This window comes from Brachyistius frenatus, unplaced genomic scaffold (genome assembly GCF_029030835.1).
Source record: "Brachyistius frenatus isolate BFR_SWC_R1_liver_20210118 unplaced genomic scaffold, ASM2903083v1 Contig_25, whole genome shotgun sequence".
In the NCBI taxonomy this organism is placed as follows: Eukaryota; Metazoa; Chordata; class Actinopteri; family Embiotocidae; genus Brachyistius; species Brachyistius frenatus.
The window spans coordinates 4,451,607-4,477,007 of NW_027210624.1; the positions used below are offsets into that span (position 1 = coordinate 4,451,607).

General features: G+C 41.3%; 1 protein-coding gene across 1 annotated transcript in view; it reads left to right on the top strand.

Moving 5' to 3' along the window:
• The window catches only part of tgfbr1b (transforming growth factor, beta receptor 1 b), a 58,646-nt gene extending 43,821 nt beyond the window's left edge, over positions 1–14,825 (top strand). Inside the window, exons 7-10 of the mRNA XM_069698092.1 lie at positions 183–339; positions 7,019–7,143; positions 7,702–7,832; positions 11,524–14,825. Of these exons, the coding sequence (XP_069554193.1) occupies positions 183–339; positions 7,019–7,143; positions 7,702–7,832; positions 11,524–11,649 (539 nt within the window). The 3' untranslated portion in view covers positions 11,650–14,825. The remainder of the gene's footprint in view (positions 1–182; positions 340–7,018; positions 7,144–7,701; positions 7,833–11,523) is intronic.
• Positions 14,826–25,401: the final 10,576 nt, after the last annotated feature.

Here is a 25,401-nt window from a genome sequence, read left to right on the forward strand (position 1 = left end):
ATCAAAAGGAGGTGTTTTATAACATCCAAGTACCCTGTTTCAAAGTCTAATCTTCAGCCTTTTTTCATTTTTTTAAAAATTCCATCCGTTCATATATTGCTTTTGTATTGAGTGCTGAGGTTTTCTCGTAGTTTGAGTTAGTGCAGGACTTTAGTTAACTCTGATTGATTTTCTGCCTCCAGGAAAGCCAGCTATTGCCCACAGAGACCTGAAGTCAAAGAACATTCTGGTGAAGAAGAATGGGACCTGCTGCATCGCCGACCTGGGTCTGGCGGTCCGTCACGACTCCGCCACCGACACCATCGACATCGCGCCAAACCACCGAGTGGGAACCAAAAGGTACGTTTGTGTTGTACAGCTTTTGTAGAAGGCTGATAGATTGTTGTTCAATTTCAGGGATCTCCAACTTTTTTTCACTGACAGACCGACTTTGACAAAATGAAACTGTCTCATGTTTAGTAACATTTCTTAACATAGCTGAGCTCCACCCAAACCAGCTGAATAAGCTTCTTTTATGTGAGCAATAACAAATTGATACTCAACACGCACATTTCATATCACAATAGCTTAAATTCAACATCATGTGCACAATTGTTTTCTCTATGCATTTCTTTGTTTTCAATTGGTGAAGCTCGCACAACTCTCATCCATTATAGCAAACAAAGCAATGTTTATAACTCGCATATCACTGTATCACATCACTTCCCTTTACATTCCCTCCATCTATAGCTCACATGCATGTTATGCATTCAGTCGTCCCTATAGTGAATGAAATGACTGGCACTGCATGGAATCAGCAAGAGAGGCTGGAAAGTATCCACTTAAGTTCACTCTTATGCAGTCATTTAAATGTTCATCTGTCGGTCTCGTTCTGAAATTTTATTTCATGACACTCGTATCAGAAAAAGAACCTTGGTGAAGGTTTGTGGAGTTCTCCGACTTCACCAGTTTCCAGAAATAAGACAAATGTAGATTTTAGCAGAGCATCTTTTTGGAGGTTTATAACCTACATCTCTATCTCTATAGGAATACCACAGAACAGTTCAGAAATCTCACCGATATCCACCTCCATTGATGGGGTTGGCATTACATGTCACATAAATGGACAATAGGTCACAATACCTGGATGCATTTAAAACACCTGCTCACCGAGGGCAAGTGCTGAAACCTTTTGTTTTTCCACTTCCTGAATACAAAAATGACAGTTTTGCTTTGAACGCCTAAACAGCGCTAATCACATCACATATGTATTCATAATTACTTTGTAACTGTATGTCCAGGTGATTCAGTTTCTCAATTACATCCGTCAGGAAGGTAAGACTAAGTAGCCTCTCGGCATCAGACAACAGGGTGCGTTCCTTGATTTCACTCAGCACGGAAAGAAAACACTGTAGGATCCTGATGTTGGTGTGGAGAAGGAGATCTGCATACTCAACAGAACATTCCTTCACCAACAGCTTGAAGCTCCTGTGTTGCTTGGCCTTGGAAGTCCCATGAAAAATTGCTGTGAACTGTAGTGAAGTGGCGCTTGACGTTACATCTTCTACTGACTGACATGATCATTGTTAAATCCGTTCCATGCTTGCTAGCCTGTGAACATCCCTGATGTTACTGCGTCTCTCTCGTAACCAAACTTGATAGCAGCTGATTGACTGAAAGCTGAATCGCTTTGGGTCACATGGGGGGCGGGATCTCTGTGAATGTGATTGGATTGAAATGTAAACAGATTTACCAAGAGACTTTGACTTATTAAATTATATATACTTATTGTTCGAACCTTCCACGATCTACAGCTCGGAGCTGCCCGGCCTCAGAAGCAGTTTACTGAGGAGCGGACATCTCTCTGTGTTGGCCATTGTAGCTGTCAGCCGTCTTTCATTTTGACATTTATAGTATCCCTTTTGAATATTCCCACCTCTACTCTCCCGTGTGGGCAGGTGTGATGTTGTCACTATTAGCCAGTGTTGTGGTGTTTCATGCATCCTGAGGACACATTGGAAAACCACCGACTCAGCTGACGTCCTCTGAATGTCAAAAGAAATAAATGCAGCTCCACGTTCCTGTTTTCATATCTGACCCGGTGCTCCGGTGTGTTACTGTCACATTACAGCAGGTTCATTCATTTTTTTCATTTTGTCTTGCACCTAAAGATTTCTTCCTGCTCTTTTATTTTTATTTAATCTCCTTTGGGATTCTGCCGAGCGCAGCTGAACTGTACTGACATCAGTACAGAATTTCTGCAAACCTGCGTTATAAAGACGCTGATTCGTGAATTAAAACGCAGACTGTACATGAAGCTTGTTTCACCAAAGCCTCCTCTGGGTTAATCTTTTTCCACTTTTTAGTTCATATTGTGTAATTTCTGACACATCAGACCCACAGCCGAGGGAGAGCCTTGTGTAGTTTATTGATCCAACGCGCTGGAACAATGAATTAATCTGACTCAAACCGATCAGGTTCTCAAGTTTCAGGCTGGGATTTAGGTTTACAAATTCAAGACCCTGTGGACCCACCATCCACAGGGACAAGCATCAGCACCCATATTCCTGGCAGAGGCCTCTCAGGTAGTGAAAAAGCTCCTCGGTGGCAAGACCCCAGGGATGGATGAGATCCATCCTGAGATGCTGAAGGCACTGGGCATTGCTGCGCTGACACACCTCTTCAATGTCGCAAGGGGGTCAGGAACAGTAGCCATGGACTGGCAAACCAGGGTGGTTGTTCCCATTTTCAAAAAAGGGGACCGGAGTGTGTGCTCAAACTATCGGGGTATCACATTACTCGGCCTCCTGGGCCTAGCTTTTGCCAGGGTGCTGGAAAGGAGGCTCTGACCGTTCGTCAAACCTCAGATTCAAGAGGAGCAGTGCAGATTCCGTCCCAGTCGTGGAACAGTGGACCAGCTCTTTACCCTCGCAAGACTACTGGAGGGGTCCTGGGAGCTTGCTCATCCAATCTACATGTGCTTTGTGGACTTGGAGAAGGCTTTTGACCGGGTCCCCCAGGGGTTTTTGTGGGGGGTGCTACAGGGCGGCACGGTGGTGCAGTGGTTAGCACTGTCGCCTCACAGCAAAAAGGTTCTGGGTTCGAATCCGGTCCTGGGCCTTTCTGTGCGGAGTTTGCATGTTCTCCCTGTGCTTGCGTGGGTTCTCTCCGGGTTCTCCGGCTTCCTCCCATCATCCAAAAACGTGCACTTCAGGTCAGGTTACCTGGCGCCGCGGTCGTGGCAGCCTGCTGCAGCATCTCCCCCCTGAGAGCCCCCCTGCTGTAGTGAAGAAATTTCCCCTCGGGGATTAATAAAGTGTATAAAATCAAATCAAAATCAAAGGAGTACGGAGTGCCGGACCCGTTGCAACGGGACATCCGGTCTCTGTACAACCGCAGTAGGAGCTGTATTCGTATTCTCGGCAATAAGTCAGACACGTTCCCGGTGGGTGTTGGCCTCCGCCAGGTCTGTCCTTTGTCACCGATCCTGTTTGTGACCTTTATGGACAGGATATCTAGGTGCAGTCAGGGGTAGGAGAACTCCGGGTTCGGTGGTCTCTGGATCACGTCTCTGCTGTTTGCAGATGATGTGGTGCCGTTGGCCTCTTCGGACCACGACCTCCAGCACTCACTGGGGCGGTTTGCAACCGAGTGTGAAGCGTCGGGGATGAGGGTTAGTACCTCCAAATCTGAGGTCATGGTTCTCTGCCGGAAACCAGTGGATTGCTCCCTCCAGGCGGGGACGGAGTGCCTGCCTCAAGCGAAGGAGTTTAAGTATCTCAGGGTCTTGTTCACGAGTGAGGGGAGGATGGAGCGAGTGATCGACAGGCGGATCGGTGCGACTGCAGCAGTACAACAGGCGCTGCACTGGACCGTGTTGGTGAAATGGGAGCTGAGCTGGAAGGCGAAGCTCTCAGTTTACCGGGCGATCTACGTTCCGACCCTCACCTATGGTCACGAGCTCTGGGTCGTGACCGAAAGAATGAGGTCGCGGCTACAAGTGGGCGAAATTAGTTTCCTACGTAGGGTGGTTGGGCTCAGCCTTAGGGATAGGGTAAGGAGCTCGGACATCAGGAGGGAACTTGGAGTTGAGGCGCTACTCTGTGATACTGTACTAAGATGGCGCCGCGCTAGCGGCAGCCTGTTACAGCAGCTCCCCCCGAGTGTGTTTTGTTTTATGTATTTTTAAGCCTTTCTCCTCTCTTCGGAGTTGTTGTTTTCTTTTCTTTACGTGTGTTAAGTGAACGGTCAGACAATGGACTGTAGTTTTTCCACTTTTCTGGTTGGGGGCATTGTTATTGTTTACTCGCGTGATCAGCTGATCGCGCTGAGCAGGCCCCTACTGCTGCTGCCCGGAGCGAGGCCTGAAATCCCGGACGAACTTCGGAGAAGACGGCGGGGTTGCAGAGCTGGAGCTAAGCTGAAAGCGAAGAGGAGGAAATATAAACCAGCGGTACCGGAGATCTTAATGGGGAACGTGAGGTCGTTGGCCAACAAGACGGACGAGCTCGGCGCGCTGGTAAAGACCCAGCGGGAATACCGGGAGTGCAGCATCATGTGTTTCACCGAGACATGGCTGCACTCACATCTCCCGGACCACAGCGCGGCCGTACCCGGCTTCAGGACTATTTGGGCGGACAGAGACGTTGTTCGGAGCGGCAAGAAGAAAGGTGGAGGGATTGCAGTCTATGTGAACGAGAGGTGGTGCAATCCCGACCATGTGTGTGTGAAGGAACGTTTCTGTAGCCCGGACATTGAACTGCTAGCCGTGGGGATGCGCCCGTATTATTTGCCGAGGGAGTTCTCGTCCGCCATTGTTATCGCTGTGTACATTCCTCCATCAGCTGACGCAGAGGCAGCAATGGACACCATCCACTCCACTGTGGCTAAACTGCCGACTAAGCATCCCGGTGCATTTTTGGCAGTTACTGGAGACTTTAACCAGTCTGGACAAAGCTCTGCCAACTTTGCACCAGTATGTTAACTGCCCCACCCGGAACAATAAAACTCTGGACCTACTGTATGCTAATGCCATGGATGCATACAGTACTACTGCCCTCCCCCCCTTGGTAGATCAGACCACAACCTGGTCCTGCTGACTCCCAAGTATGTTCCTCTGGTGCAGAGGCAGCCTGTGACCACCAGGACTGTGAGGAGGTGGACACAGGAGGCTAAAGATGCCCTGCAGGACTGCTTTGAGTCCATGGACTGGGATGTGCTGTGTGGACCACATGGGGAGGACATCAACAGCAGGACGGGCTGTATCACAGAATACATCAAATTCTGTGAACACTCCACCGTACCATCCCGGACTGTACACTGCTTCCCCAACAACAAGCCGTGGATCACCAGTGACCTGAAGGTGCTTCTTAATAAGAAGAAAGCAGCCTTCAGGTCTGGGGACAGGGACGAGCTCAGGAGAGTGCAGCGCCACCTGAAGGAGAAGATGAGGGAGTGCAAGGACTCCTACAGGAGGAAGCTGGAGGCCAAACTCCAACAGAACAGCGTGAGGGAGGTGTGGACCGGTATGAAGGAGATTACTGGGTTCAAGGGGAGAGAGAGACAACCAGGGGGAACCTGGAGAGGTCCAATGAGCTAAACTGTTTCTTCAACAGGTTTAGTTCACCACCCTCATCTGTCTCCTCCACACCTTACACCTCCCAAACATCTCTGCTGCCGCCCCCCCTGGTGAACTGCATAGAGCCCTCAATCTCAAAGGGCTCTTCCTCCATCGACACCTTGACCCCCCCCTCCTCTCTGTGACGACTGGCCAGGTTAGGAGACAGCTGGAGAGACTCCACCAGCCCAAGGCTGCAGGACCTGACGGCATCAGCCCCGTGGTCCTGAAGACCTGCGCCGTTCAGCTGGCTGAGGTCCTACAACACCTCTTCAACCTCTTCTACCAGATGATCCACTTGTGTGGGACTAAGATCAACGTAGATGCCTTCCGCTGCTTTAACACACGGCATTGAAGAGGATAAGCATGTAACTGCGTCCTTAAACTTGGCCACGGCATTATCTGACAGACATCTACTGTAGTGGTATTTATTCCCACATGCTGTGTGTCCATTATTGTAACTTCAAAAAGTCACCCACTATCATCACTTTATCTGAACTCGGCACTAAATCTGATAAAAAGTCAGAGAATTCAGTTAGAAACTCTGAATAAGGACAATATTTGTTGGATCTCTTGGTTTAATGTAATAGTAAACTGATCTTCAGTTTTTAGATGGACAAAACAAAACATTTTTAATTCTGGGAAATTTAAATAAAGTCTTCATATAACTGCTCACTGTAGTTGCAGGAAAAACTGTGAATTTGTTGGTAACTATTTTCTGTGGTGGTTCAACCTGCATGTAGTGCTGTAGGGAGTATTTCTGGCAGCAGGACAGTATATGTGCGATGCATCAAATAAATGACGTGTGTACAGTATGTGTTTAAGGAACATTTTACCTAGTGTAGCTAAAAGCCAGAAAAATGACACTGTTACAGTCACAAACATGTATTTATTAATGCCTCTTTTTGTTACACAACTCATAATTTAGACTACAAGTGATTTCTTACTCATCCTTTTTCTTCACATCTCTAGTTCCTTCATGCAGCCTCGTCTAGTTTGAAAGCAAAGTAGTACATTCCGTCAAATAGTCTTTTTGCTCTACTCATATTTTAAAACCCCACTTTTAAAAAATAAAATCGTATTAATGTCTTCTCCCTGCCTACTTCCCTGTGCACCGTTATGATGCTGCCAACGTATTACATTTCCACTAAATGATTTAGTTAGACTCTGGTCAGTGGAGACAGAAACTCCAGCCTTGTTTGAAATCCATGTTACACATTGATGATTGCACCGAAACTTTCGCGTCCCTTTGTTTCAAATCATACTTTTCTAAATATGATTCCATTGCCGTTAGATGATAACTGGAGGATATAATACCACGACACAACATGCCATCATTTAATGTATGCATACAAAACAGGACATGACTTGATATAGAAATGACTGGATAGTCTGATAACAGCGGATTATGTTTCTCCTCAGGTATATGGCTCCGGAGGTCCTGGACGATTCCATAAACATGAAACATTTTGAGTCTTTCAAGCGCGCGGACATCTACGCCATGGGCCTGGTCTTCTGGGAGATCGCCAGCCGCTGCTCCATGGGAGGTGAGGATCAAACAGGAAGTAGTGGTGGGAGGTGAATGGTAGATTGACAGATTAATGGAGGAAGCAAGAGAGTTTTTATTTTAATTTTTTAAATACATTTTGTCTATCTTTTGAGGATCTTCTGGTCTACTTCACTTTGTCAGGCAGGTCCTATTTAGGTTATTTCTTGATTGAGAACAGGTGTGTCAGTAATCAGGCCTGGGTGTGGCTAGAGAAATTGAACTCAGGTGTGATAAACCACAGTTAAGTTATGTTTTAACAGGAGAGGGCAAACACTTTTTCACACAGGGCCATGTGGGTTTGGATTTTTTTTCCTCCCTTAATAATAAAAACCTTCATTTAAAAACTGCATTTTGTGTTTACTTATGTTATCTTTGACTAATATTTAAATTTGTTTAATGATCTGAAACATTTAAGTGTGACAGACATGCAAAAAAAATGGAAATCAGGAAGGGGGTAAACACTTTTTCACACCACTGCATATCTGTGTTGATGGAGTGAAGACGCACGGTCAAGCAGACTGGAACATGCAATATTTGAATCTCATTTTTCTGTCAGGCATTCATGAGGACTACCAGCTGCCCTACTACGACCTGGTTCAGTCAGATCCATCAGTGGAGGAGATGAGGAAGGTGGTTTGTGAGCAGAAGCTTCGACCCAACATTCCCAACCGCTGGCAGAGCTGTGAGGTAGGACCGATGATGCTGCATCTCACTTTAGAATGATGGGGGTTTTTTTTTAGAAGGGATTCAGAGGTGAAAACACAGACAGGCTTCAGCCCATAGAGTATCTTGTATATTATTTATCTGAGGATCTCAAGACTAACGGGCAGGTTTGTATGGGAAGGCTAAAACTGGCGTGAGTTTTAGAGTTAAACGTCCGGCAGCTGAGTCCTGTACAGTTTGAAGTCGACTGATGGAGTTTTTGATCGAGGCCATTGCAGTAGTCTGGGCACGAGGAGATGAAGGCATGTATAATGGTCTCAGCATCATGAAATGTTAAAATAGGATGGATTTTTTTTTAGATATTTCGAAGGTGATTAAAAACAGGACTGCTCAAGCTTTGTGATATGGTGTTCGAATCTCAAATTGCTATCCAACATAACCCCAAGATATTTTGCGACAGGTGTAGTGTATTCTGCAAGCGGGCCAGCACATGGGTGGATTTGTTTGGTTAAATATGGTGGACCAATTATATGACCAATTATATGTTTATTTAAATATCAGTACATGGTTGGAGTTGGGCGTCCAAGCTCTGGATGAGGAGCAAATATCTTGTGGATGAGTTTGTTTGGTACTTTGACCTCAAGTATTTCCAGCTGGGTGCAATTCTTCATGGGGCCTCCATTTTCATCCAAAAACATTAAAAAAAAGAAAAAAAAAGTTTCAGAGAAATTCACCTCTGAAAATGGTGTAAAGTAGAGGTTAGCATACAAATTTGGAAATTAAGTGTTTTATTTCTCTGCCCATACAGTTTTTACCGTGAGCTTAGCAACATCAGTGTCTTGTGTTATAAATAAAATGAAAGGCTGATCTCCGTGGCCTCCAAACAGAGAACTTGTGGTCAGGGTTGACTTTTGTTTTCAGTTCACACTCTGTTCCCGTAGAGTTTCTTTGAAAGTGTTTCTGTCAATATTCTAATGTATCTGAATGCACAATGCTCTATCCTGAAACTCATAAAATCACAGACACATACTTACCATACAACTATAAATCGGCTTTGAAATCATAGGAAATGCTGCCGATCATTTAGATTATAGGCTATTTTTCCTTAAAATCATCAGGATCATGATGTACTAGAAGCTGATGAAAACTGATTGAAATATCTCAAATGTAACGGTGTCTAGCAAAAATGGAGCCTGTTTAAGTTTGATATTCAGAAATAGGGGTGGGCGATAGATAATAATAAATATGATATATCTGGGTATTTTTTGTGATAACAATATAATCTCGATTATTAATATTGCCATATTTCATTCCATTTCCTCTTTTTTCCCCCACTAGTAACCCTTCCTGCTCTACTTCCTGTATTTATGCTGTTTTCACCCAGATCATTAGCGTGTTGGTCCGTGTTAACATAGGCAGCCTAAAACAAAAAGAGCAACTGTAGAAGCTACAGCAAAACTGCGGTCGTAGCTAATTGCTGTAAAGTGATATAAAGTCTGCCCAAACACTATTTCTGAATATTAGAGGAAGTTTTTGTGTGTTTAGTCTCCGTTACAGCCCTGAATACAGACTACCACACGCCTGCTAGTATAAGTTACATTTAATTGTATTTATTTGTTTCTGGAGGCCCTAGCTGCCTCCACCTAGGCAATAATAGTGAAACACGTGGTTTATGTAAAATATACATGGTTAGCTTTCTGTTACATCCTTATATCCCCTGAATGGGCAAAAAAAAACAACCTCAGCGATGGACGGCAAAGTGCATCGTCCTGGCTTCGACAAATCAAGTTGGATATCTTCCAAAATGAAATAATTCTTTGTCAGTTTAACATTCTGTATTTGCTTTAAGAAGTGGAGAAAGTGGGATTTTGTACTAAAAAAAGACTCATTTTGGACAATATAGGACTAATCTACAGAAGCCTCACACTGGCTTCAAATATATTTTTGCAATAAATTGTATTTTGTATGCCTCTTCGCCAACAAGAGCCATTAGCCGACTGCATTATGTTTTCAAGTTGTATGTTCATAGACACAATATGTCCGTCCCGTGCTCATGAAGATGATGTCTCGGGAACACATTTGGGTAACTTTTGCAAATTTAGACCAACATTAACTGATTCAATTTTGTTGGTTCAACGGATTAACCTCACAAAAAATACATTTGCTGTCATTACTCAAAAATGTATATACCAATTATGACAAAATTTCCCACAAATGTCCTAAAAAGGACAAAATGATGACATGATAACATTTTAAATCTAAAAGAGGAAAGGTTAACTTTGCTGTTACATCATATGTTTGGCAAAAAACACTTTCCTGGCCATTATTTAACACCAATACTCAGGAACAGAAGGGGGTATTGTTACCATAATTCATATTTGCTCAGATATTGAAGTGCTTTTTTGCAGCAACTTTCATATTTGAGGCGTCGACCGTTGCGATTGCTACAACTGTGTGTTCCATCACAATCAGTTTTATTGGTCATGCATGTGAACACGCATAAGGATTTCTTCACCACAAATATTATGAAATGCCAGTTGTGGTGGAGGACTGGAATTTCCTGCCATCAGTTACGTTACAGTAAAATGCGAGACTTTTCCAAATGACATGAACCAGGGTGAGTGCAGCAGGAAAAACAGTTTCAGTAACTGTGTAGGCACCTGATTGTTGTTTTATGACTGCTCCAAAGGGCCATCATTTGCATAACTATGCTCAGAGTGTTTGAATAAGAAAAGACACTTCTTTAACAATACTCCCATAAGCACCAAATTTACAAAGATTTGAATGAAAGCAATTTCGAGGAAAGGCACAGTCCTCTCAGATGAAGTTGTTTATAATGCCTGCACAAAGCTTTATTAAGCTCTGCACATATTCACCCATATACATATGTTGTATTTTAAGGAGTGTGAACAATCGTTGAGCTTGCATGCATGTACCCTTGTGAACAGGGATCTATCTACCAATAGGTACTGCGAATGCCATTGACCACAGAGCGCATGCAACAGTTTCCAGGTGGTCCCATAAATAAATAATAATTCATCAGCGCTAACCAACATGTTTCCATTCGTGTCCTTATAAACAATTATAATTAAATGAGACTCCACAGGGCTTAAAGTGGGTTTGTATGAGTGTCCTTAACATAAAATGAAGAGCTCCTAGTTATAAAACCACTCATTCATAGTCATATCTCGTACAGTTGCTACTTTGTGATGCTGTTCAAAGCACTGATTTTAACAATTTCTTTCCCAGAAGGGATTTTTTTATTTTTTTATTTTTTTTGCCCGTTGGCTCCACATTGCATTTATCCCATAAATCAGACTGGCAGATTAAAGTAAATGAAGCCACCGCGTCTGCGTCTGAATCTGAAAAGCCTTTACATAACAAATCAGCTTCAGTTAGCTCTGCTGAAGGAGGCAATGGAAATGTGAAGAGAGTGTGTCTAACAGGATAGAATGTGCCTGCTGCCATAATGAGCACTGCAGGTAGTATCTCGGATTGAGCAGTAGCATCTTACCAGACAAATACTGTGAGACGCTGTGACCAAGATACACACAGAAATGTCAGTAACTCGTATATTCTAGATGCCGCCAAAGGAAACTAGTGGAAGCTTTAACCAGTACAAAAAAACAAAAACATCCAAATGCAAGACTTTCCCTTCACGTTGTAATGAATTATTTGAGTTGTGTTCATGTTTGTCTTCTCTCTCTGCCCCTAGGCTTTGCGGGTGATGGCGAAGATAATGAGGGAGTGTTGGTATGCCAACGGTGCCGCCCGGCTCACTGCCCTGCGCATCAAGAAAACCCTGTCTCAGCTCAGCCAACAGGAGGGAATCAAGATGTAGACACAACTACCACACAGACACACACACAGACACGCACACAGACACGCACACAGACCTCTGACTGGCATCCATATCGTTAGTATTACAGCATTATTATCTTCATTATTTTTCATCAGTCGCTCCTCTCCTTTGTTTTAAAGGGGAGTGAAGACTTTGTTTGTTTTTTTTCCCCCGTGCACTATTTTTTTCTCAGCCCATTTCATTTATCATCAAACTGAATGGCTGAATGGAGGAGTAAATAGATGGATGGATCTGATGAAGGATGGTTATGCCTGAAGAGGATGACAGAGGATTAAAGGGAAGCCTCCACTCGTTGACCTCCATCTTATTTAACTACATTCAACACATGAAGTCTCGCATCGCCTGCCGCCATCACTTGTCACACACAGACAACCATGAGCTCCGACCTCATCAGGTAAATTAAAGGCCAGACATGGAGAGAGCCAGGAATCACCTGGGACACCTCTGGCTGCTCTGCTCTCATCTTTTTCTCTTCATCATCACCCCCTTTGGTGGTGTTTTACTCTTTCATTCTTCACCTCAGAGGGGGAAGCTTCTCGTTAGTAGGGCTGCAAGTTTTTGTGATTTACATTTTTTAATAATCTCTTTGGTCACAAAATATTGAGCCTTTCCAAGTGTAGAAAAAAAAAATGGTTAGCAAAACCATTTCATGAATATAAACAATGTTTCCAAGCCAAAATCATAAATTTAAACATATATTCTTTAAATGAATGTAGCTATGGACACACCCCACAATACTGCTGTGTTTTTAGGTCAACCATTACAGGAGCTCAACTGGTCCTTTCGGCTAAAGATATGCTTGCTTTTAACCACACATCAGCATAAACAGGTTGGCTGAATCATGAATGTGAGTTGTTCACATTTGAGCCGATACTTTGCGGGTGACTGGAGGATACCACTAGATGGCACACCAAAGAACAAGAGGCATTAATAGCACCTCCAGATTTGCATGATGGAAACAATAAACATGGAGGCGATTATAACTTTGGTCGTTCTGCCATCCCCGCACTCCCACCACACTGCCCCAACCTTTCATCTGCGTAATGCATTTTGCAGACCCATCGTGTTAATTTGTGATGATGTGCATCCAAAAGGACACAGGATTCACAAAGTAGGCACACACACACACACGTGAACGTGTAGTTAAAAGCAAATATATCTCCTGATTTTATTTGCAGTTCATTAAAATATAAAAGAAATTTAATATCTGTGAATATCTAGTTAATACAGGATTTCAAATGTCAGAAGCAGGTGCAAAACGTATTGAGAAGTTTTTAACTGTTACTGAATTCTTAAAAGGCAACTTCACTGGTTTCCAACAGGCTTCATGTCTCCAACATGGAAAAATATCTATATCAAGATTATTTTACTTCCCTCCATATTGCCTGTTGTGAAATCTGCAGAATTCAGCCTCTAATTCCAAACTACAAACTATTTCATTGTCTTTCGTCCCACATCCACAGATGCTAGGGTCTATTTAGTAACCATACATTTAATTATTGTTAATGAATATATTAAAGTTCATTTTAATTAGACAATTCTCAGAACAAATCTACATTAAGTAGATTGATTTAGTTAATTGAGTTAGTTGATTTAAGTTAATTTATTTAAATGTCAGTGTTCAACAAAGATAAATTGGACCTGGCCAATATTCTGTTTATGCAATTGATTCCAGTAGTTTCAATAGCTGTGGCATTTATTTAATCAAATAAATTTCAATGTTGCTGATAATTCACAAAGCATGCACTTCTGATATGAAGTTGTTTGCAGCCCTACTCTTGAGTCGTGTTACATTAGCGTTGTGAGGCTGGAAGTGAGGATCTGGAGGTTCAGGGACACTGTAGACCTCCCAAACACTTCATCTGTTCGTCTAGTCCACTTATTAGCAAATTTCTCATCTCTGCAACAGTTTTGCACCCATTTTTTTTTTTAATTATTATTATTTGTTACTGTTGTAGTTCCCCGTCTCCTGTCGTACTTGTCTGGGAGCCGGACAAGTCAGTCTAATTTATTGTGTTTTTGGACTTTTCTTTTTTTGCGGGGGAGTGGATCTTTTTTGCAAAACTTAAACTGGACATGGTGACCTCCATTCATTTTTTTTTTTTTTTTTTTTTTTTGGCAAACATGCTGCAACATATGCAATATACAGTAGATAATTGTGTCTATTTTCTATACTGCGCTCTGCTAAACCACAAACAGCAAGAACAACACCAACTACAATCAGCTGCCACCATGCCTTCCAAGCCAGCTGTTACCGGAAAGTGCCAGTGCTTTAAAACCCAACTCCTCTCACGTCGGCTGCTGTTGAGTGTGTTTGTTCTTGCACAGATGCAGCTGTGTGTGTGTGTGTGTGTGTGTGTGTGTGTGTGTGTGTGTGTGTGTGTGTGTGTGTGTGCGTGCGTGCGTGCGTGCGTGCGTGCGTGCGTGCGTGTGTGCGCGTGTGTGTGTCAGTCAGTCAGTCAGAAGAGGCCTGCAGGAGTCCTGCCGAGCATACAGCCAGCTTGTACTATGCACACCCAAAATGTAAGGTCGGTTAGCGAGAGAGGAACCACACCACACGTCACAGCACCCACAACCCAGCCGATACTCTGGTGCCATTTTGTCAGACCCCCTCCTGAACACCCAACCACCTCAGCAACAGCTCATCGTACAGCTTCTCCTCCCTGTGGACTGAGTAGACTGAGCTCCAGCACCTCGGACTGTCTGGAGTTGGAAAAATGCCACCACAAAAGCTCATGGCGGCTTTTGAAAAGAGACATTAAGACTTGTAAGCATTACTGATATTACCCTATAAATGTAAACTCTTGGATTTAATATTTTGGTTCTTTGACTTTTTTGCGCCATTGACAGCGCAGCAGTGTGAATCAACCTTTCGAGCGTTCTCTTCTCTGTAGTATAATCAACAAAAAAAGCAGTGAGGTACATTCATTTAAATATAGCAAATGGATTTTTACTAAGCCATAGGTTTTCCAGGTTTATTTTATTTTTCTTCTTTTTTTTTTTTTTTGTGGCAACATCTTTTTCTACTAGAATGTACATTTATGTAAAACAAAAGATGAAAAAAAAAAATGCGTAAATGAAAATTGTCATTTCAGCTTAGCAAGCCTTAAGGGACCAACGCATAAGAGTCAGGATCTGCTCTTGTTTTTTTTTTATTTTGTTTTTATTTTTATAAATATATATGTGTGTGTATATATGTATGTGTATATGTATATACATGCATATATGTATGTATATGTATAGTCGTGTGTATATGTATGTATATACATGCATATATGTGTATGTATATACGTGTGTATATATGTATATACGCGTGTATATGTATGTATATACGTATGTATATACGTATGTATGTGTGTATGTATATACGTATGTATGTGTATATGTATATGTATGTATGTGTATATGTATGTATGTGTGTATGTATATACGTGTGTATATACGTGTGTGTGTATATATACGTGTATGTACGTGTGTATATACGTGTGTGTATATATGTATATACATGTATATGTATGTACGTATATGTATGTATATGTGTATGTACGTGTATACCTGTATGTATGTGTATATGTATATACCTGTATGTGTATATATACATATACATATGTGTGTGTATATGTATATACATATGTATATGTGTATACATGTATGTGTGTATACATATGTATATTTGAAATACTATAAAGTAAAGGTAGTATCATTATGTAGTGTAAAGGAAAAAAAATATATACATGTAGCACCTGATTTAACTGTTTGTTTCAGTAAAATGTTCTAAGAAAATTGCCATACATCTAAACCCATATGATTTTTATTTACTTGTGTCCACGTTCCATCAAAAGCACTTGTCTAAAACATAAGTAAAAAAAAAAAAAAAATAGCCCAGAATTGGATATTTTAAATATATAATGTGATAAAAACTCCACAATGAAGTGAGTGAAATTTGATCCGCCAGATCCATCAGTCGATTGTTCCGCAATAAGTGCACTTCTGTACCACTGCAGGGTTTACCTGTACGGCAATTTGGATGTCAATGAGTCCATCTGTCTCCATTGTTTTTCTTTGTGGATACATAATGTATTGATGTGCTGCTACTTTATTTGTACACCTTGCTCTCCTAATCGAGGTGTGAGCTGCCGTTGGATGTAAGTATCCTCAGATTGCCTGATTTTTCTGATCATTCTGTGCCATGTTGCTCTGATGCAAATCCACCCCATCGTCATTTGATAAGCAAGCCTTTCAAAGTCTTACTGAAGCTTGTTTAAAAGAGTTGTAGGCCGCCACCATCCATAGAGGCGCGGGAGTCCACCCCACCACCTACTCCAACAGCTTAGTTCATTGATGAATCCTCCTGTCTGGTTCAGAAAGCTGATCAGTTCGATCAGCTGATGTAGGATTCACTTAAGCGCTTAAGAACTTAAGCTGCAGCTTGTGAACTGTTTAGAAAACCACTGTGTCAATCTATTAATTTTCAAATGATTAAAACTGCACTTTCAGAAAGTGTAATTTTATAGAGCATTTCATTTCTGAACAGAAAGCTGACTAAACAGTCAAGTCTACGACTCAAGGTCCACTTTGTTATTTGTTCAAAGCTTTTGACAGAATCGGATTTCAGCAGAAGAAGACCTGTCCTCTTATTTGTTGGCTCATTATGTGAATATAGAATATGTACAATGATCACTTCTGGCAACTAGACTTTGACCTTCCCTCAAAGAAGTGCTAAGCTCATCACAGCAGAGTGAGGAGAGACTATTTTTTTTTCATTCTACAGTATGCAAAAGTCCCACAGGAGCTCCAAATTGTGTCAAGTTTTAACATCTAGCTGCAACTGTAAACTGCGGTTGAGGACTGTAGAAGTAAACCCTAAGAACAAGTGAGTAAGTGGACCTTGAGCAGCGGTTGAGATCAGGTTAGAAATAAATACATTCTTACTGTTGATGTTTTGATTCATAGGTGTTGCCACATTTCTGAAAAATTTGACAAAATCTACATATTTAGTTGGCTGAAAAAAGAAAAAAAATATCCAAAAAGATTAAAAACTTCAAAACAGGTCAAAACATTTGAATGTGACATTTTCATGATCGATTGCTACAGGCTTCCCTTGTCGCCCTTTAAGAAAATAACAATGACAAAAAGCAAATTGCGATGTATCTCCACTTTTCAGAGTCGTCGTTAAATTAAGTATTCTTCCTTATGTATAAATGGTCATCAGTCGCAAAAGTATTAAACCTTAATGAGAAAATATCTCGGAGTAAACAAAAGAAGAAAGCAATCCTGATATTTGGAGAAAGTCAAGTGGATATTGCTGCTATATTAAATACAAAAAAGGTTGACCGACTATGCTTTATTAAAATGTTACACGTGTACAAATGTGGTAAAACTAGTAGGGCCAACTGTTGGTTGCCAGGGGAAACCAGGGACAAGAATTTCTCTAAGTCGCGTGGGTAGGGCCTTAGGGTGTGTGATAAGTGGCACTGGTGGTGTGGTGGTGATGGTGGTGGTACGGGTATGTGGAAGTTAAAGTATCCCTTTAAGTGAGCCTTGATGGGGCTTTAGGTGGAAATTAGACTGTATAGGATGTGTATTTCCATTAGCAACATCATTCTCTGGGACATTAACAACAACAAAAGCTCAACTCAACAGCACCTCTGGTATGCCTCTACTAGGACAACCTTCATTCTGTCTTAAAGTCACCAGCAGCCTTCTACTTTTTCTTTTCAAAACCCAAGATGGCTTAACTGTAAAAAGACACTTTTGCACCCAGCTGTTTATTTTTTTGTCTCGTGGTCTTTATACAGAAATCGACTCTTAACTTGCCTTTCTATCTTGTCATTCCACGTTCTTAAATTGACTTAACATCTCCAAGCTACAAGGGCCACACTTCACTGCAGCTGATTCCCTGGATTCACAGCCCCATCGACTGGTTAACTTACATACATCCCAGCTTATTTCATTTGTCCCTTTGTTGTTGTGTTTTTAAACATAAGTATTGTGACTCTGTACAGATAAGGATAACAACTCATTTGGACAGACTCTCCTCGAAGGCATTCTTAATGTTTTGCAGAAGATGAGTGGTGAAGCTAGTTTGTCTTATATGATATGGGAACTTGGAGAGGTTTTAGACTTTGTCACCTCCACAGATCTAACCAAAGGCTGACTTGGTCATGCTTTGTCATTTTGTCTTGGAAATTCACTAAAAGTATTAGGCACAGCTCAGACAAACTCTTCGCTTGAAATCTACTGGTGCTGTTAAAGAGAACTGTATTGATGTACCGTTGCTCTCCTTGTCAGATGCACGGTGGACACCTCTTTGTAGTGCTTGGTTTGTGTAAGTGTGAGGGTCCATGCACAACAAGGCACTGGCTTGCTCAAGGAAGAATTGTTACGGTTCTCTCTATAATATGATATAGTGTCACCCTTGCAATGTAAAGAGATGAATATTATGATTTGAGTCATTGCACCTCTTGCGATGAAGCTTCACAGTCATGGCTGTGCCGACTTCACGCTCACAGAGCTTTTCATTTAAAGAAGAATAAGCTTGAATGTAAACCGGTAGCATTTGTTGTGACCATTATTTGAGAAACGACAGGGACAGTCAGATGTTCTCAAACTCCATTGAAAGTGATAGCAGCCATGTTTAGTAGCTGGAAAAAAACAATACAATTCACTCTCAGCATTGAGGTAGCAGGAAATGTACATACAACATGTCATTAAGGAGAGACTGTCTGAAAGTGCTCAGTTATACCCATGTTTGAAAACTCGTCAACCCCTCTTTATGTGACAGCAGACTTTTTATTCCTGCATCTGACTGGCCAGATGAAACTGCTCTCCAGATGTTGCCATTAGAGGTGGCTGGATGACAACCAGTTTGTTTGCAGCACACATCGGCAGTGACAAAAAAAAAGCGCTACCACTGTCGACGATCCCTCTTCTGTCTGAAAGAATTTGGGATCAAACTTGTAAAATCCTTCCATAATTTGTGTTGAGTTTAGTAACCAGTTATTGTTTAGCTATTTAGATCATTATCTGAGCCATAAACCATTTAAAAAAAAAAAATGTGTACAAAGAAAACCTGCCGTACCTCTTTTTTTTTTAGAATCCTACCTTGCCTTTTCTCTCCATTGCTCAGATAAAAGGGGGTTCGGGGGAGGTACACTGTTGAAATACTGTACAACCAACAATGCAGTTTTAAGCCTCAGTCAGCTGGTCAACACAACTGAAGGCTTTTGAATTGAAGTAGCAAAGTGGCTGAGTCGTTTCGTGACTCGTATTCCAATAAAGCAGATGCCCCCTGTTTGTTAGGTCTCCTCAAATGGCAAATGGTCTGTACTTCTATCGAGTCTTTATACCTTTGTGGTCTCAAAGCACTTTACAATTTGCCTCGCATTCACTCATTTATGCACACATACGCACACACCAATGGAGGCAGAGCCACCATGCAAGGCGCTCACCTGCCACCGGGGAACAACTTGGGGTTTAGTGTCTTGCCAAATGGACAGTCAGGAGAACCTAAGGGATTGAACCGCCAACCTTTCCTTTGGGGAAAGTTTGGCACCCTGCTCTACCATCTGAGCCGTAGCTGCCAAATATGCAGCCTCCTCATGTCTGTACTCTTTAAGTCAAGAAAGGTACACAACAAGTATGTGTACGTTGATGGACGGTCAAAAAACATGGAAGTAACACGAACTATGCCAGCAGCTCTACCACTTCAAACCGCACACGTGACAAATTCTTAACAGCTGTGAATGTATTGACCCTCTGAGTCAACAACTACACCAAGCACAACCTGCATATCTCAGCCCAAAGGTCGTGGCAGCAAGTTTGTGAGCATGCAAATATCGGCCGCACGGGTCTGTCTGTTTTTCTTGTGATGCAAAAATCTGGATCAATTGTGTCCGCCCTCTCAGTCCCACCGGATCACACAGGTTGAACGAACTATCTATGCTAGCACGATCCACACACTGTGACTAGGACAGCATTTGAGTCAAAAGGATTATTATGTTCTCCCCCTTAATGATCGGCCCTCCATCGTCTCAGAGACCTACTATCTGATGCTGTTACCTAAAGTGTCTGCAGAAGGCAAAAGGTCGGGGAAAGTGTTAAGGCTCCCGCGAGGAATGATGTGGGTCACTGAAGGATTTTGATGGGATAAACTTGTCATCCTCTCGGGTTTGATGCTGCAGTGAGGCCTCTGTGGCAACAAGGGTAGCAGAAAGCTTTACCATGTTTTGTTCTGTGCCTAAGTTTGACAAGACTTTCTTTTACTTTTCACCTCGAAGACTGCGTGTGATTGTGTCTGCATTACCCGCTTTATAGATGTCATCCAAAAGCTGAAAAGCATCTTAAAAAAAAATACAGTAATTAGCATATTAAAAAGGTCAATCAAAAAGAAAATACCTCCTTTTAACAAAACCAATGTGTTTTACCTCACTGTATATATATATTATTGATTTGTTTACTCCAAGTTTGCAATTTATCTTTCTCTTTTGTTTCTATGAAATGCTTAGAAAGTTGATGACAATAATTTGTTTCCTTTTTTTCAATGGTACTTTTTTTGTCCAATGGCATTGTATTGTGTTTGTGTGGTGCCCAAACAGTATACTATTCCTCTTTTACCATGCTCTGTGTATGACCTGTTAGTTGCTTTCTGCGTGAGCTGTACAGTCAAAGCGCTTTACAAATGTCCAAGCCCCCTTTTTGAGCTCTGGTTACAATTGCCTTGTTCAGTGTGTTCTTTTTGTTTAACGGAAAAAAAAAAAAAAAAAAAAAAAAAAGGGGGGGGGGGGGTGACGTAGTGCTGGAAGTGAGGGAAGGGGACTGTAAAGCAAAAACCCCAAACAAATGTGGAACCCTCCTCACATTTACAGCCCTCTTGGATTTCTAAACATAATATAATCTTGACTTTTTTTTTATATAGTGTGTACAGATGAATGAGAGATCAACATAGGAACTAGAGGATTGATATGTTAACTTCTAACATAGCTGGAGTAGAAAATGGTGTGAATAAAGAAACAAAGTTTCACAACAAAGATCTGTGTGTTGCTTTTTATTTTATTTATTATTGTAGCTGCACACTGGGAACCAGCAAACCACTCAACAGCTTGCAGTCCAAAGGGTAATTCAATTAGAGCAGTTCCAACTGCTGACAAAATGCTCTAAATAGTTTAAGAGCATTTGGAAACAAACTAGTGATGCTTCACATCATACATAAATTTCAATGTTACAGTGTAATTTTCAGTGCAGTATGACAAATGCATGAAGCTAAAAGGGAACATGTTTTCAACAACTGGGGGAAAGAAAAAAAAATCTCTATATAGTTATTTTTAACTAATGGGTACCTGTTTCAATTTTATGGATACCAGCAATCATCTGGCATCTGGGTGCACCTAAAGGAAGAGGAAAAAATTAGTATTTAAAGGTGGATAAAACTCATTTTATCAGTACAATATGAGGTTGTTGCAAAGGTCATGTATTTTGCCTACGTTAACCAAGAAAGCAAAAGGGTACTCGCCTATTAATTCTCATGAAGATGGGAGAAAAATCAGCACATCTGGGCTCACTAAAGTCTTGTATTCCCAAAATGCAATGTGAAAAATATAGTATATTACTGTTTTCTCTCCTCTCCACAATCAACACTGTGAAGTACTGTTAGAGTTCACCCAAAGTAATTTCCCCAACTAAAATTAACGGTAATGTACTGCTTTAGATATAACAGGATTATACTGTTGATATTTGGCCATAAATCAACAGCAATTTCTAACAGTGTAGGCCTACATTAACATGCAGGCAGTAGGTTCACACAAGGTTTCTGGTAATTTATGTTTGTTTCAAAGGAAAAGTCCCTGTAAAAAAGGAGCAATGTAATTTGCCCCATTTCCTCATTTTTTAGGAGATCTGTTAGTAGTTTATGGAGATTTTGATATATACATTGCTGAGAACTCAGCTTAAATATAACATCTTTAATGATGAAAATGAACATTATGGTTTGTGTTATGTTTACGTTCAGCCTTTTGTAGTGAGGTTATAAAGTTAAACCACTCCCAAACCTCCAGATATATTTCCCAGAATGCCATCGTCCACTGTACTCCTGATATTGAAATAAGAAGTCTGTTATATAAAAATATCTAAATTATTAAGTTGCTACTATCGCTATCCTCCTGGAGATTTTGTCTGAAAATGTGCACCGTTGTCAGTTTATAAACAATATTGTGTCTCTCTCCTCCCTCTATGATTGCCAGTTTCTCATTCTGACCTTGGCTTTTGTTTTCCTGCATGATCAGAAAGCACAACTGAAGAATTGCTTCAGGCAGACCATTGGCTGACACTCTAGTTTGGGTTCAGGTTTTGGTTTAAATGACCTATTGCAATGATTATTGAAAGGCAAATGATCAGATGTGTTCTACGTTGGCCTGTCTTCTGTCTCATTGTCTGTGTACGAGTATTGTTCGGTGCAGTGAGCTCTCAGGGCCAAAGTAACAAATGGTTCTGTTTGCATTCCTGTAACATAAAAAAGGACAATTACAGAGGTTAGAGAAGTAACTTTGTGAAACAAAGTCTTGTTTGAGGAAGAACAAAGCATAAAAGTTTAATTTAATCCAAACGTGGATTTAATTTGTGGGTGGAAGTGACTTCTTGTTCTGAAGCTGACCGAACCTGTGGTGCCGGTGTGAGGCTCAATCTGATCCATCAGCTACACAGACAGACAGACAGACAGACAGACAGACAGACAGACAGACAGACAGACAGACAGACAGACACACACACACACACACACACACACACACACACACACACACACACACACACACACACACACACACACACACACACACACACACACACACACACACACACACACACACACACACACACACACACACACACACACACACCTTCCGGCCACCTCTTCCTCTCTTGTTCTATTTTGACTGTGGCTTTATTTTTTTCTTAATCTTTTCTTCTGATTTGTTCAGTTGCTATTGCTGGACATCTATTGTTCTGTTTTGACTGTGGCTTTATTTTTTTCTTAATCTTTTCTTCAGTTGCTATTGCTGGACATCTATTGTTCTGTTTTGGTCCTTCTTTTCTCTTCAACCCCCCCCCCCCCTCACCCCCCATGCTGAGTCAGTTTACTTCATGAAGCATCAAACGTTTCCATCTGGATTCCCACAATATCAAGAGGGACAAGAAAACATGACAAAGCCACAACAGAGAAGAGGTTTTGTATTAAAGACCAGATACAAGTCTTGCTGATGAGTTTCTGACAATATAAAGCATCTTCCTTTATTTCAGAGTGAAAATATGTTTTTGGAAACGTTTGCAAATTTATTCAAAATCAGAAACTGAAATCTTTCATTTATAACTCAATCTGATGTGACTTCAGTCCCCCCCCCTAAATAATCAACAACCATCCTGAAAAAACATCATCACAAAACTGCTTATCAACTAGTATTAGCTCAGTTGATAACGAGTTAAGTAGTTGAAAACTAGTTAAGTAGTTAACGAGTTGATAAGCACCTCTACCTCTGGCCAGAAGCATGTTCATGTGAAAGAGAAGGAGTTGCTACGGAATTATTTCGTATGGTGTTATATGAAATGGTCACACCTGAGGGTGTCGTTTATAACAACAACAAAAGGTAATATTCCACTGAGTGAACTGCAAAAAACATGATCACATAACTAGAATTGAAAAAGAAACTATAAAAACAATTTCAGAATATTACTCTAACATTATAAATAGGGTTGTGATTTAGATATTTGATATGTGATTTAGATATTTATATAAATAAAATTGAATTGAATTGAAATAGTTGCAAATATCATCATGTGTTACATAATTTCTTTTTTTTTGTCTGATGATGAACAAAGTTTTATGACTTAGTGATGCACATAAAACAGTGACTTGTAATGTCAGACGATTTCTGCTGCCACAGCAGAGGAGAGGAGAAGAAGAGTTGATCAAATGTTGCATTCATAACTGTGGGAAATATATTTAAGGAACATATTTAACATATTTTCCATGCTATCACTGTGATGTCTCTGTTATTCAAAGGTGCAGTTGTGAAACAATAATGTAAAAAGCAGTTATTGTCATTATGTTGTATTTCTACTCTTCATAACGCCCCCCATTTGTTTACGTGACAATGTATAGCCTAGGACTGCAAAAATATATTTAACTTATAAACTATCTCACAGCAACTGAAAGATGAGAGAAGAAGAAAAAATAATTTAGTAATGTTGAGACTTCTTATCCACAGAAATACTGCGACAGATTATAATTTTTATTATGTCTATGAAATCTCAAGGATATCTGGACAGCATGATTACAGCGTCTCCATTCATCAGACGAGTGCTTTAAGACGGTGTATAAGCTGTATCCCGAGGCCTTCCCTTCCCTGTTTTTACCGTGTGTTTTTCTGAGTTTGTCTCAGTCAGGCAGTGGGAAGAAAAGGTCAATAGCAAAATGAGGAAATCGATGCAGTGAATCATTAAGCTGCTGCCTGCAACCCGCACACTGCAGCGCTGCAGTGCCACACTCTGCTCGAGACCCATTGAGTTGAGCACTGCAGCAGCACTGCTTCTTAAGGTATATAGTAAGAGTGCAAACGGGGGGTTCTATATACAGTCCCACACATTTACTGTGCATGTACTGCAGGATGTGTGATGTGGTGCTGCGGCTGTACAGATTTCCCGGGAGAGTGTGATAACGGTGCTGCAGTCTGGTTTCTTCATAATTGAGGTGTGTGTCGAGAAGTATGCAGGAACACATTTCTATGTCTGACAATTCAGCCATTCCTGGGAATCGTTGGTTTTTGTGATTTGGCACTATATGAATACAAATTCCCTGAATTGAAATGGTGCACGCATATGTCTATGCCTATGAAACATATCAGTGTGTGTGTGATGTGGTATGTTCTTTCCCAATAATCCTTACTGAGCATTTGGGTGCTGGATTCAGTACCACCAATAAATCATTCACAAGTGGTCTGCTTAGAGCTCTGATACTCTAAATCCTCTCCAGGAGCTTTACTACCTTCCACTGTACTTATGGAAATTATTATATTTGACCTGCTTTGCATTGCACTAAGCGTGCCTCAGGGAGAGCACAGAATTTGTAGTTGGTTGCTCATGAAGCAGGGAGTGGTCCTGTATATTTTCTCCTTAGTCAGTTTGTGTTGAGGCTAAAAATAGCTGACGAGCTCTTTGCAGAATGACAGTGATGTATGGATGCGTGCCTGCTGCCGCTGCTGCTGTGCACTCAAAGGGCCCTATTTTCATACCGGGCGCAGCGCAGGCGATGCAATTCAATTTTGAGGTGAAATTGAACCTGCGCTTCCGCCAGCTCAAAGCGGGTCAAAGTGCAGCAGTGCCAGTGCGGGACTATAATGTGTGAACGTGAACAGACCTATCCAACATCCCACAGGTTTGGTGGATATCCAGTGTATTTAATCCCACTTGCATAAATTATTTAAAACAAGGCGACCTCCCGATTCAGTGAATCATGTCAAAAAATTAAGATCTTGTAAATGATCTTGGAATGAAATTACCCATAAAGGAGTAACAATTCAAAAGCCTTTTCAGCAACTCGTCAGGTATAGTGATCTAGCCAGTCAACATCTAGCGAGACAACAAAAGTTTAGGGCAGTTTATTGATTGTAAAGTTAATTAGGCACACTCTAAGCTTCAACTGAGGGTAATTTACTTCTGCGTGCAGGTTTTTGTCATACATCA